At 60.2% G+C, this 14,329-nt stretch overlaps 1 protein-coding gene across 3 annotated transcripts in view; it reads right to left on the bottom strand.

Annotated features, from left to right (window-relative positions):
• The window catches only part of ARHGAP26 (Rho GTPase activating protein 26), a 104,368-nt gene extending 92,381 nt beyond the window's left edge, over positions 1 to 11,987 (bottom strand). For all 3 annotated transcript variants that reach the window (XM_053991024.1, XM_053991025.1, XM_053991026.1), the window contains exon 1: positions 11,824 to 11,987. In XM_053991024.1, coding sequence (XP_053846999.1) covers positions 11,824 to 11,977 — 154 coding nt within the window. In that variant the 5' untranslated portion in view covers positions 11,978 to 11,987. The remainder of the gene's footprint in view (positions 1 to 11,823) is intronic.
• Positions 11,988 to 14,329: the final 2,342 nt, after the last annotated feature.

The following is a 14,329-nucleotide window of genomic DNA, read 5'->3' as shown; positions in this document are numbered from 1 at the left end:
AGCTCTGGACTTCCTCAGGCTCTGGAGCCCTAAGCCCAGTGCTGAGCCTGCTTTGCCACGGGGGCAAAGGTCTTGCAGCCTCTCTCCATCCTTCCTGTTCAGCTTTTCTTAGCGCTTGCCCATCAAGTCATATTGCAACAAAGCCACTTTCGTGAGTCAGATCTTTGTCTCACAGTGGCTGAGACACTGCAGAAACCCAGCTCATGCAAATGGCTCTGCCTTTCCCCCCTCAGAGTGTCACCAGGGTTGTGACACTGGCAGGAGAGGGGCTGGTCAGGGCAGCAGGGATGGGTTAATGATGCAGTTGATTAATGAAGTGCCCCTCACCAAGGGTCCCACCTGGAGGGACTTCAGCACTGGGCATGTGAACCATCAAGCAACGACCTCTCCACCCCACCAGGAAAGGAAGACTTGGGAGACTCCCACAGTCCCGCATGGAAACCCTGGAGGATGTTCTCCACTTGCCCAAACAGGACTTTTCTGCAGGAACCACTCCAAAGAGTGGTTCTCTGTCTCGTGCCCAGCACAGTCTGGCCCTACCCCTGCTCTGCATTAATCAGGTTATTTTAAGGAGCTGCAGCAGCTCTTGACTCAGAGACCACCGTGGGCAGAGTGACAGAGGCGCTGATGCCGGGTGGGACGAAGGGCAGCGATGGCAGCTGGAGTGACTGAGAGCTGTGTGTGCAGCCACAGGTGCCAGGCAGCAGAGCCTGCCCTGCCTGCAGCCAGGCCACGCAGGAAACAAAACCCAGGAATGATGTAAACGACCCCCAAAAGGCTCCCCGTTCCTGGAGAGCCTGAGGAGACAGATGTCTGCAGCTGCAGGGAGGCACAGCCCAACACCAGTCCTCACTCCCAGCAAGCAGCAGTGGGGCTCAGAGAAACACAGGCCTGCCAGAGCCCTCCTGGCAGCCTTGGCAACCACTACATACCCCCAGGATGGCCCTGGCAGGTAAAGGGGCTGAAGCCAGGTACCACCACCCTGGCAGGCAGCTTCCAGGCTGAGCATCACCGTGCAGGGAACCAGCACATGGGATCAGCAGAGCCCCTGGTGACCCCTGCCCAGGGGGCTTCCTGGTGCTCTGCACGAACACAGCAACATCCCAGTGCTCCCACAGCCCCCAGAGCATCACTGCCTGCAGCTCCTGCAGGGGCACAGCCCAGCTGCCCCCCAGCTCAGGGCAGCACCCCCCGGATGCCACCCCCGGTCTCTTGCGCTGGACACGGAGCGTTTCGTGCACTCAGCAGCAGAACAAAATAAAACGGGATTTCTCCACTTCCCCACCCAGCTCCCACGTCTGGCACTTTTCCCTGTGCTTATTTTTGTTCACATCCTGGTGTTGTTTTATGGCAGAACCCCCTGGCCCGTCCCAACCTGTGGCACAGAGTCTGCCAGGCAGGGAGCCGGGCGTCGGAGCTCAGGTGGGAGCAGGCACGGTCTCCGAATAAAATCAAATGCAAATATTCACCACTCCAACACAGAGGAGGGATGCATCCAAACAGCAAACACAGGCAACAGCTTAAGTGCCTGGAAAACATCAGGGACGTGGTAATGAAATGGAAAATTACCGCCCTGGCTGGCATTTCCACGGGCAGCCGGCTGCACCGGCGCACAGCGTGAGGAAGCAGCAGTGAAAATCCCTGTGTCCCAACCAGGCCGGGGATTTGGGCACAGTGGTGGCTCAGAGAGGGAGATGTCAGACCTGCTGAGCTCAGCTGTCCCACTGCACCCAGTGCCTGACCTCCAAACCCCAATCCCTGACCGCTATTCCCAAAAGCAGGATTTTGAATATCGCCTTTCCCCTCCACCTGCACACTGCCCCTGCCCCAGGCAGGTCATGTAAATGCCTCCAGCCTCACACCTGTGAGTAAAGCACCTCTGAGGGCAGGATGGAAGTGCCATGTTTTACTCACAGCTCCACACTGGCCCCAGTTCCCCCACTGGGGAGTGCAGGTCAGTCCCTATCAGCATAACACCGCTCCAATAATTGCAGCTTCTCCTCCAAGAGCCAGGAGAGGTTCAGGTTGGGCATCGGGAGAAATTTCTTGCTGGAAAGAATGGTGAGGCATTGGAAGGGGCTGCCAGGGAGGTGGTGGAGCCCCCATGCCTGGAGATGTCTAAGGAAGGACTGGATGTGGCACTCTGTGCTCTGGGCTGGTTGACAAGACGGTGATGGGTCACAGGTTGGACTGGATAATCTTGGAGGTCGTTTCCATCCTCAATCATCGTGTATTTCTGTGATTCCTCTCCAAACCCTGGCACGACCCCCAGGAAGGCTGCAGATTACCCTTGTTACCACAATATTTCATCGACTGGAGCCGGGAATCACATTTCATTAGGACAGAATGGCCTGCCCGAGACAGCTAATCGATTTAGAGGACACTAATCCAGAAGAAATTTGCTCCTGACCCAGGCAATGCCCATTAGTGGAGCAGAAGGGGGTCTGGCAGGGGGGCTGTGGCAGAGCCCCTGCCAGACCCCACCAGGCAGAGCAGATTGCCTCAGGCACGGGCCCCGCTTCTGGATTAGTTAGTTATTAAACCTAATCAGCTAATAGGTGGGCCACAGGGAGCCCGCTGGATTTCTCAAGGGGCCAGCACTAAAGCATTGGGGTCCCCAGGGGGTGAAGGGCCCAGAGACCCCCGTGCCCCAGGTGGGGAGGGGACCAACGCCCTGTCCCTGCGGGCAGGACGGACAGGAGACCTTCCTGGCACATGGGGCAGTGCCTCCCCTGTCCCCTGTCCCCTGTCCCCATCCCAGAGGCAGCAGCTCTCGCCCACAGCCAGGGCAGGGAGCGGGGCCAGCTCCCAGCCCCTCCAGAAGCTGCCCTGCACAACCCCCTTCCTTCTCCTCCCAGGGAGGCTGCGGAAATCCTTTTGTCGCCGGTGCTCCTCCACCTCAGCTGTAAGAACAGGAAAAATCCCACTGTGCTTGCAGGAACATCAGTGGCAAGTGAGTCAATTTTTCCTGCTTCGGCAGGAAAAGAGAAATATAAATTAAAACCTGCAGCGGAGCATAGGGAGGCACGCAGGGTGAGGACAGGGATGCACAGCCCAAGGCACAGCACAGGACCATGGAATAGTTGAGGTGGGAAAAGCCCTCTAAGATTCTCACATCGTGCTGTTCCCCCTGCACTGCCAAAGCCAACAATCACCATTGTCATCATCTGTAAAGCCCCTCCAGGATGGTGACTCCACCACTGCCCTGGCTAGCCTGTTCCAGTATCTGACCATCCTTTCCAGGAAGAAATCAGTGCCTTTAACCTGGGCTTTCCCCTAGAATTCGTGGGAGAGACACCCAATGCTCTGCTCTGCAACGGTTGGGTGTTTTTTTTTGTAAAACATTGCTTAGCAACCAGCACTCAACGAGGGCATCGCTCTGGACAGACACTGCTTCAGCCAGAAACAGAATAAAAAGCCAGCAAAGGGACACGGTAGCAGGCAGTGTTAGGGAAAGGCACACACCAGCTCTTTCTACAGGTCACTCGGCCCAGAGAGCCCTTCACACTTCCCTCCTTGTGGACCATGGAATCCCAGACTGGTTTGGGCTGGAAGGGACCTCAAAGCTCATCTCATTCGGCGTGCCAGGACCCCCCAGCTCCACAGAGGAGCCAATTCCCAGCTCCTGCAAGCCATGCTGGAGACCATCCTTGCCACTAACAGCCGGGGTGAAGCCCTAAAGGTCACGGACCACACGGAGCAGGTGGAAGCACCTTTGGCGTGGGGAGCGTGCCAGGAAAACGGGGAAAACATCCCTGTCCTAGGAAAACTGGGAAAACATGCCTGCCCCAGGAAAACTGGGAAAACATCCCTGTCCCAGGAAAACGGGGAAAACATCCCTGTCCTAGGAAAATGGGGAAAACATTCCTGTCCCAGGAAAACATCCCTGTCCAGGAAAACATCCCTGTCCCAGGAAAATGGGAAAAACATCCCTGTCCCGGGAAAATGTCCCTGTCCCAGGAAAACAGGGAAAACATCCCTGTCCCAGGAAAATGTCTCTGTTCCAGGAAAATGGGGAAAACAACCCTGTCCCAGGAAAACATCCCAGTCGCAGGAAAACGTCCCTGTCCCAGGAAAACGGGGAAAACATCCCCTGTCCTAGGAAAACGGGGAAAACATCGCTATCCCAGGAAAACATCCCTGTCCAGGAAAACATCCCTGTCCCAGGAAAACATCCCCTGTCCCAGGAAAACGGGGAAAACATTCCTGTCCCAGGTAAACATCCCTGTCCCAGGAAAACTGGGAAAACATCCCATCCCAGGATAAACGGGGAAAACATCGCCGTCCCCGCCGGCGGTGACAGCCGCTCGCGTGCCCGGGGGAGGAGGAGGAGGATGATTCACCGCAGGGCTGAACAAGCTGTGCAGGTTTCCGTACGAGCTCCCCCTCGCTCTGCCTCCCCTCCCGCCCACCCCGGTCACGCTCCAGCTCCTCATCACCGCGCTCGGGGAAAGCGAGGCACGAAGGAACCCGCAGGCAGCGACGGATGCCCGGCACAGCCCGGCCCCCGCTGGATGCTGCAGAAGGGGCTCAGAATGCCCCAAACCAGAAGCACAGCGTGGGCAGGGCTGCCTGGGCTGCACTGGCACCGCTGCTGCCCCCCGGACACGGTGTGGGCACTGAAGCCCCTCTGTCGTGGTGCAGGAATGCCGAGCCCTGAGCAGCCCTGCCCTGGCTTGTGCAGGGATGCTGGCAGGGAGATGCACACCAGGGTTTTAGGGTGCAAAGGGGTTGGTGGTCCCCTTCTGCCAGCCGGGCAGGGGTCTGGCAGGCAGCAAGGACTTGCCCCATGCCACGCCTGGCACTGAATCAGCCGGAGAAGCTCCACGTGTGCCAACCTGCAGAGAGCACAGGGACACGCGGGCACGCCGCCTCCCACCCTCCCCGCAGCAACCATGGGAACGGCATTTCCTCACACGGATACCCAACGTCACTGCGAGCTGCTACAGCACAGCAAAGGAAGAAAGGGGAAACCTAAAGGGGAAACCTAAAGAGCCCACCGCTCCCAGCCCGTGTCCAGGGCACACAGGTGATGCCACACACGCCGCAGGTGATGCCACACACGCCGCAGGTGATGCCACACACCTCTCAGTCTGGCAGCATTGCAGAAGCAAATGGAGACAGATGATTCAAGCTGTGCCAGCACATCTGCAGCCTTGGGAAAACAGCCTCCTGACCCAAACCAGGCAAATCTGCTCCACGCTGGAAGCACGAGCAGGACACAGCTTGTGGGTGACTGCCGGTGCTGGAGGAACACGGGGACATCCAACCTGGCCCTTCACACCCCTCCCAGGCCCCCCTGCCCAGAGTCACTCCCTGGACACAGGTGTGCACTGCCACTCTCCACAGCCCCGGCAGTGCCAGCCCCTGCCTCTCAGAGCTGCCCTTGATCCCAGGCCATCCCCTGCCATGCCAGAAGCTGGGTTTAACCTGCCTGGCACACGCGCTCAGCGCGGGCCCCGCGGCTCCTCGGGGCTCTGTCCCCATCCCAGCGTATGGGGCCACGTGCCCAGAGGTGCTCTGTGGCATGCTCCCAGCTACTGAGATCCCCCAGCCCTGTTAACCAGCCCCGTGTCAGCACAGTGTAAAGGATGCAATCACGAGCACGGGCTCTCCTGCACACACCCAGACCCCGGTGCTCACGGGGCTCCCTGTCAGTGCAGAGCCAGCTCCAGCCCAGCCCCACGGCTCACAGCACCCACCCAGTGCCTCCCGCAGCACCCAAGGAGCTCACCCTGCCCTCCCTGGCTCCGCCAGCAGTCCCCAAAGCTGCCAGCACTGTGGGGTCCTGGCTGGGGTGGGAGCCCCTGGGAGATGGGTGAATGTTCCCTGGGGATGCTGGGTTGGTTCCTGGGTGTGAGGATCGTCCCGCATGGATCACAGCCGGGCAGGGCACACGGGAACCACTGCAGCATCCACGTGGGGTGAGCTCCCTCTGGCACTCAGGCACAGCCAGGTGGGACAAGTGTGCAGCCCCCTGGAGCCAGCCCTGCTGGCAGGCCCGACCCTCCAGGGCTCACAGTGCAGACCCACCATCACAAAGAGCATCTCCCAAGCAGGAATGAGCTCCTGCTGCTAATTTCCACTGGGGAGGAAGAGGAGGATCAACTTCTGCTAAAACTGAAGCACACTATTATCACCCGTCCTGGCCCTCATTTGAATAAAATCCCAGACAAGTTATTAAAGATGTGGCTGCACAAGCCACACAGGTCATGCAAAGGAAGAGAAGTCCTTGGTGTCTCTGGCTCCACTGGTGCAGCCCTGGCTGAGCCATAACCATGTCCCTCCTCCACAGCTCAAAGTATTCCCTGCACCAACTGTTTCTTACAGGAATGAAGAGGGGGGGAAAAACGAACCCTGGCACAGGAGAGCCACGTTACACCTCGGCTGGGTGAGCAAAGCAGGGAAAAAAATCAAAGTAAATCATTTTACCAGCCAAACCCAAAGCCACGTGCTTTCCCTGTGGTTTGCAAGGCAGAGGGAGAGCCCAGGCAGGCCTGGCCGGGGCAGGCAGGAACCTCCCCTGCCCCTCCAAGCATGGAATGAGCTCCTTGGGAAACGCATGGATGCTCCAGGAAATCCCCCCTGCGGCAAGGCAGCAATTCCTGGCGCTGGGCTGTGCAGCTGCAGGTGACTCACCTGGGCTGCCCAGCACCATTTCCCAGGGCACAGCCCGAGCAGAGCCCGGTGCCAGCGGTCACAGCGACCCAGCCAGGTGCTGACTGCTGCTTCTGCACCCTCCAGGAAGCTCCTTCTGCTCCCAACTGGAGCCTGCAAAGCCCAGCGCTCTCCGGGGCAGGAGCACAGCTCTGAGCACTCAGGTGTGCACCTGCACAAACAGGGGCTGCTCCTCGAAAGGCCAGACCTAAACCTCTGATCCTTGACCCCTCTGTGCAAAGCTGGTGAGGAGGTTTGGGCTGTGACTGTTTTCTTCAGGGACCAGAAGAGCAAGAAGGATGAAAATAACGTCAGATGGGCTTTGGATTCCTTCTCCCCAGCACCAAACACCTGGGGAACAAGGACCTGTCACCTCAGATGGCAGCAGGTTACAAAGCAGCCCCAGAGTGGGATCATGCTCAGCACACCCAAGGGCTTTCTCCCTGCAGAGGCACACGAGGGCACCTGGGGTGCACAGCAGCCTGTGTTCTACCTGCCCTTTGCCCAGCCGAGCCAGGGCTCCCCCGACCCACTCCCAGGGCGACCAAGTGAGCTGAACCAGGGGCCATGGGGAGCAGGATGGCAAAGGCAATGACAAAGTGGCAAAGTGGGCAATCCCTGTCAGGTTTCCTTATCACCTGCCTAAGCCTTGTTTGTGTAAAAAGGAAATTAAGCAAACACTGGGCAAAAGTTTCACTTTCACTTCCAGTCTGGTGCAGATCCAGTGCCAGCTCCATCCAGGACAGGCACTGCCACCCCACAGCCACGGGCACAGACGTCCCATAAAGGCTTGCTTTCACCAAGAAGCTGCAGACCTGTGGAACAGAGCCCATGTGCAAGCACATCCCCGAGTCTGGAACACCAACAGCAGCACCAGGAGCTACCCCACCAGCCCTCTTCACCTTGTGAGCTGCACAGCAGCCCCGGAGCAGGACGTGTCCCAGGAAACACCCCAGAGCTGCAGCAAAAGCCCTGCTGGCATTTCCCACGGTGGCCAGGCACACAGGGGTCAGCCCAGGGGACAACTCATTAAAATCACACCCTGCAGGCACAGACAGAAGGGAGACCACACCTCTCGGACAGCAAACCTCACCTGGGAGCAGGGGCAACCCCCAGCTGCTCCCCACAGCCAGCAGGGGACACGCTGGTGGGGGGCAGAGCTGGCATGAGACCTGTGGGGCAGTGGCACAGCGTGTGCCCCGGGAGGCTGGCGGGGCCAGAGGAGTTCCCAGGCACTGCAGGATCCGGGTCCAGCCCAGCATCACCCCCTCGGTCCCGTCCCTCCTCACTGCCAGCCACAGCTCTGCGTGATCTGGCCAAGAAAACAGCACAAGGAAAAGTGATCCAAAACACCAAACCAGCCCAGGTGTGCCTCCTGGGGCATGGGCACCACCGCCTTTCCCATGGGAGCCCGGGGCATGGCACAGCCCCAGCCCGTGTGCCCTCGTGGGGAGGGGGTTCACAGAGCCTCCCCCAGCCCAGCCCGGCCCAGCCCCACCACACAAATTGCAGTTTGTGCAGCAGCCGGGGCGTGGACGGGTTTGGTGGCTTCAAATTAGTGCCTGGGAGTTGGAAGAAGGAAAACAAACCAGCAGAAACGTGGCAGGGCACCGGGCTGCACCCAGTGCCTGGAGGGGACAACAGCCCCATCGCCACCGGGACACGGCGCCTGGCAGCACAGGAGAAGGGCACAGGGAGGAGGAGGAGGAGGAGGAGGAGGGTGCCAGGCTCAGCCCTGTGCTACAGCAGGGGGAGGTGATGGCTGGCAGCCCCTCTATCCTCTACCCTCAGGTGTGCTGCTCGCTTCCCAAAGCAAGCTGTGGGCATCTCCACATCACCATGCGGGTGCCTGGCCTCCAGCTCCCCCTCCGTGCCAGCACAGGGGCTGGAGGTGATGCCAGCACAGGGACGAGCCACTGGCTCCCTGCCTGGCCCTCACACAGGCACAGGGACAGGCAAAGGGACAAAATCCTTCAGCATCCTCATGGTCACCACAGCTCCTGTGCTGGAGAACGAGTTTCACGGCATCCAGGCTTCGAGTTCATTATTTATGTCACACTTGAAGTCTCTGCATCTGCAAAACTTTCTGAATAATTTATGGATGGTGGATCAGGGAGGAAGAGGGACACGTTTTGCTGAAAACCAGGTCACTGAATACCAGCCAAGCAGCAAAGGGAGACAATGGAAACAGGCACAGAAACTCAGTGGGGGAAAAAGATCCAACAGCATTTATGTACACACAGACACACACACTCCAGAGATGCCCTTGACATCTGAGGACATTTAGAAAGACCAGCCCTTCAGCAAATGAGGATCATTTTCAACATTCTGAATTTATTCTTTCTTCTAAGGGAAGGAGAAAGTGCTGTGAATCATTCCTGTTTCTCTCTGTACCTACACTGAGGGCGAAAGCAGGGCAGAGCAGCCCTTTCACCAAACCCTGGCAGAGACCTTGCCCCGTGTCCTTACTCCAGTCTCACCATCCCTGCATGCCCGTGCTGCTGCTCCTGCCCAGCTCTGCAGAGGGCTCTTCCTCCCTCTTCATCCTCCTCCCCTCCACCGCCCAGCCCCAGCGGCCCCTCACCAACAGCACAGAGTTACATGTTCTCCCCACGCCTGCCTTCACACAAAGAGGATGTGAAACGTTCAGCAGAAAAGGCGAGAGGAAGGAAAACGAGAGAGGATATTGCCAAGACCTCACGAAACTCTGGTTGCAGGCAGTCACGCTGCCCAAGGGCCCAGACACCCCCAAGAACCCCTCAAGTCCTGAGCCAGGGGTCTGCTGCCCCCAGGCCTGCCCAGCTCCACAGCCACGTGTCCCAGCAACAGCTGAGGAGCAGCATGGAGACAATGACAGTGAGATAAGGCCACCACGCCCAGCCACGGGCCAGACAAACCAAAACCACTTGGAAACACCATTAAAAAATAAAAGCTGGCTAAGAAAAGCAAGCCCCTGGCCACAGGAACGGCGCCCAGATGTGCACTGGCTCACAGGGGTGACATCCCAGCCCCTGCAGCAGTGACACAACCAGCAACAGGCAGCACGGCAGCTCCTCACCCCTGGAGCATCTCCGTCCCTGCTGCTGGACACTGCAATGGTCTGCAAGGCCTCATGCAACACATCAGACCTCGGACCTGTCACACACTGAGGGTGACACACGTGGGAAGAGCCAGCGCAGGTCCCACCCAGCACGGGAGCAGCCGGAGGCATCACGGCTCGAAGCAGCCCCACAGCCCCTCAAGTCACTCCTACAGCAGGAGAAGGATGCACAGAGGGCCGAGCATCCCAGCCAGGGAGGGGACACCCCTTCCCAGCCTGCCGGGCACTGCCCTGCCCCACATGGCCCTCCCCCGGTGCCAGGGAGGTGGCGGCAGGGCAGGCAGTGCCGGCGCCTGGGCACTGATTTACCCTGCAGCACAATCAGCATTATTCCCGTCCCTGCAGCACTGGAACTCCCCCCCAGCCCTGTGCAGGAATTAAGGGCTAATCCAGGAACACATTCAATAGAAGCTACAAAACAATTCAGCCATAAAAACATCCTTATCTGCAGAGGCCAGCGAGCGTTCTTCCTGCCCGGCGCTGGGCCACGGCCACGGCCGGGGGACAGGAGCCCACTGGCAGCCACGAGCCCACAGGGGCTCCCAGCACACCCCAAAACACCTGCACACAGCGTGGCCAGGGCTGGCTGAGCACCTCAGCCAGCACCTGCCACGAGCTCACTGACTAAGCCCAGAGACACCTGAGGACTCACCAGCTCACTGCCAAAATGTATTTTCTGTGAAGAACAGCGCTGTAGGATTTGTTCTGGGATAAAATGAATGCTACAGGCAGGGCCAGGCACTGCTGCCTTCAGCAACCACTCCACAGCAGAACACAGCTCAGACCTGCAGAACCATGAATGCACCCACAGCTGTCGGGTTTGAGATTCTTTTAACCCCAAATGCCAAGAATTGGTACAATGGGAGTCCCTGTAAGCCAGATGTTACCAGCTGCTACTTCAGCACACAGGAACTACACCCATGGGGCTCGGTGTGAGATAGAAGGGGAGGGAGCAGGAATCAGCCCTTCTGGGAACGGACAGGGTGGTGGGAATGGATGGAGCATCACCTGCCCGTGCACCCTGGGGTGACCTCGCTGTCCCACAGCCCCCAGAATTACCCTGGGGGGTAATTACCCACTGCAGGGGCTCCATGGCACCTGTTTGTGATGTGCCCCTGTCACCCCGTGGCACAGACTGGTGACCACGTGTGCTGCCAGCGTGGTGGGTACAGGCACCCCCCTGGATGGGGAAATGCCCTGTGATTTGGGCCAAAGAAACCTAAACACAGAGAAAACCCCCATGACCCCGTGAGGGAACAGCAGAAACAACAGCTCCACAGCTCGGGGCTCAGCACAGCACCCCCAGGGCACAGCCCACCCAACGCTGGCAGCGGGGCAGCCACGCAGAGCTGTCCCCAGCCCCGGGGACAGGAGCCAGCCCTGCCCGGGCACCAGGGAGGAGCGGGACGCTGCCAGCCACAGGTGAGGGTCTCCCCAGCCCCGGAGCCTGCATCGCTGCATCCCCCTCCCACCCAGAGCGCTCCTCACCGGCTTGCAGCTCTGCAGCCACCTCCGCTTCCCCATGGAGACGGAGAGGACGGCACTGGATGGGGTCAGCCCGGGCAGAGCCACAGGGGGGGCTCCGGGCATCCCCCACCCTGAGCGGGGACGGGACAGAGCACAGCCGGAGTGGGGGGGGCGGGCAGGCACCAACCCATCACCCCAGAAAACCGCTCCCAAAGGATGCGACCCCCGAGGGCCACGGGCCGGGACCTGGTGGGCCAGCACCACGGCCACGCACGTCCCCATGGAGCAGCACCGGAGCCCTGCAGGTCCCGATGGATCCACCCCGAAGGAGCACACGTGCCTAGGTGGGCTAGGGCAGGGCCCGTGCATGTGCTGATGGTCCAGAAGCAGGACCGCACGTGTCCCCACGGCCAGGCACGTCCTGCTGGAGCAGGAGCAGGCGCGGCCCCGTGGCCCAGCCACACCGGGGGGGCTCGGGCGGGCGCAGGTGGTCCCGGATGGAGGAGCCCCGGTTGCGGGGGCAGCGCGGGGCGGGCGGGGCTCAGCGGGCGGGCGGGGGTCGCGGGGTCCCGCAGGGCCTCCCCCAGCCCCGCACTTACTCTTGAGGGCGGCGACGAGCGACTTCCCGTCCTTGATGAGCTCCTTGATGAACTTGTTGGTCTTCTCCAGCTCGGCCTCGTGGGAGCGCAGCCGCTCCCGGAACTGCGGACTGTCCAGGCAGCACTCGCTGAACTCCAGCGCCGGCAGCCCCATGCTGCCCGGCACGGCGGGGGGAAAGCACGCCAAAAAAAAAAAATAAAAAAAAAATAAAAAAAACCGGAGAAAACGCAAAACGGAAGGGCTGGTAGGGCGAGGCGCGCAGCCGCCGGCGCGGGCGGGTGGCGGGAGCGCGGTGCGGGGCCAGGCCGAGGCGAGGCGAGGCGGGAGCGGGGCCGGGAGCGGGGCCGGGAGCGGGGCCGGGCGGAGCGGCGGGAGCGGAGCCGCGCGGGGGCGGAGCCGCTGCGGCCGCGCTGGGGCCCCGCCCGGGCCACGCCCGCGCCACGCCCACCCACCGCCGGCCAATGGGCGCGCCCCAGCACCGCCTTTCCCCGCCCACTTCGCCCGCTCGGCCAATCAGCCGCGGGGGCGGGGCCGGGCCGGGCCCTGCCCGCAGCTCCCGCACCTGGGCCGGCGCCGCCGCTGCGGAGCCGCCTCTGCCCGGGGCGGGCCCGGTCCTGCCCAGCCCAGCCCAGCCCGGCCCAGCCCGGCCCAGCCCGGCCCTGTCCCGCTCCCCGCGACCCTGCCCGACCCGACCCCGCCGCGGGGAAACCCGCGCCCGGCCTCCGGGAGCGCCGCTCCGGCCCGCCCCGCACGTTTCTGCTCCCGTCATGGCACATCCGTGCGGGAGATTACTGCCCGGGCTTAGCGGTGTGATCGGGGAGAATGAAGCCGTAAATCCCCTGGAAGCGCTGGGTGTGTGGAGCGGCTGCGGGAGGAGCTGCGGGGCCCCTGTCCCAGCACCGTGCCCCCAAAAGCATCGTCCCACGGACGATGGCTGTCACCACTTCCCTCCACAGATGGTGGATGTCGCCACTTCTCCCGATGGCTGTCGCCGCGCACACAGCCCCGGTGGCTTCTCCCCACAGCCCGCTTCCTTCGGGAGCACGCCAGGAATTTGGCCCGGGCGCAGCAGCTGGCTCGTCACCTCCTTCCCCCCGGCCGGGAGCTCCCGGAGCAAGCTGCAGCCGCACAAAACAGCTGCTCCTCCTCGCGGGGCCGCCCTGATCGCCGGGACACCGGGACACACCGGCAGCGCCAGCCCCGCGGGCCGGGCAAACCCCAAAAAACAAACCCAAAAAAAAAAAACCCAAAAAAACAAAACCCCCCAAAAAACAAAAAAACAAAAAAAAACAAAAAAAAACAACCCCCCCCAAAAAAACAAACCCCCCAAAAAAACAAATCCCCCCCAAAAAAAAACCCTCCCCAAAAAAAAAAAAACAAACCCCCCCCAAAAAAGCAACCCCCCCCCCAAAAAAAAAAAAAAACCAAAAAAAACAAACCCCCCCCAAAAAAATCAAAGCCAGCACAAGAACCGGCACCAGGGCTCCCACGTCTGGCACTTTTCCCTGTGCTTATTTCGGTTCACATCCTGGTGTTGCTTTATGGCAGAACGCCCCGGCCCGGCCGGGAGCGAAGCGCCCCAAGCCCCGGGCCGGGACCCGCGGGGCCGGGCCGGGCCGGCGGTGACCTCTCCCCGCGGGCTGTGACCCACAGCCACGCTTGCGGACGATCCCCGAGGGGCTGCGGTTCCCCGTTTCCCCCGCTCAGCCGTGGAAGGCGAGCCCCGCTCGCAGCGAGCATTCCTGTCAGCTCGGCCGTGAAACGCCGCCGGGGCCCGGGCCAGCTCCTGCGAGCTGCGGGAGGATGGTCCTGCACAAAGCTCGGGCTCCTCCGGCCCCACGCCCGGTGTTAGAAAGTTCATCCACCTGTGTTTTCCAGCGGGTGGGTGCGGGCACCCACAGGAACCTGACACCAGCTCAACCTTTTGTCTCTGTTTTTTTAGTCCTCTAAAGCACGAGTCTCTCCATCCTCACACCACAGCCTAATTCGGGCTGAGTCACCGCCTTCAAATATGGTTTGTGAGCCACATTTTTTTGGATGAGGCCTCCTAATTATAAAAAAGGATGTAATACTAATTACATGCTTATCTTGTAGGCAGGATATAAAGTTTAATGAGCTGTCATTTACGCCATATGCGCACAGCCCCATAAAAGCATGAGACGTTATTATTTGGATTATGCTCCCTAATTCTACCCTGCGCAAAGCCACGGGAGCACTATTTTGGTTTTATCCTTCTCCATCACCATTGTTCATATCTGAAAGTGTTCCAGCGCTTACTGCTAATAGAGAAGAACCTGTAACTAGATTTATAGGACACTGCCTTAGAGGATGTGAATATCTGGGGCTGGAAATTGATTTTTTTTTTCAGCTCTTTTCCAGAATCACAGAAAATGATGATGCCTAGACTGTCATTTTCTGATGAGGACAGAATCGAGGCCACACAAAGCTCTGCCACACATGAAGCACCACACATACCACTGGAACCGAGGCCTCAGGCAGGCAGCG

This window comes from Vidua macroura, chromosome 15 (assembly GCF_024509145.1).
Source record: "Vidua macroura isolate BioBank_ID:100142 chromosome 15, ASM2450914v1, whole genome shotgun sequence".
Classification (NCBI taxonomy): domain Eukaryota; kingdom Metazoa; phylum Chordata; class Aves; order Passeriformes; family Viduidae; genus Vidua; species Vidua macroura.
The sequence above is the reverse complement of the archived record's forward strand: the minus strand, read 5'-3'. Positions and strand labels throughout refer to the sequence as shown.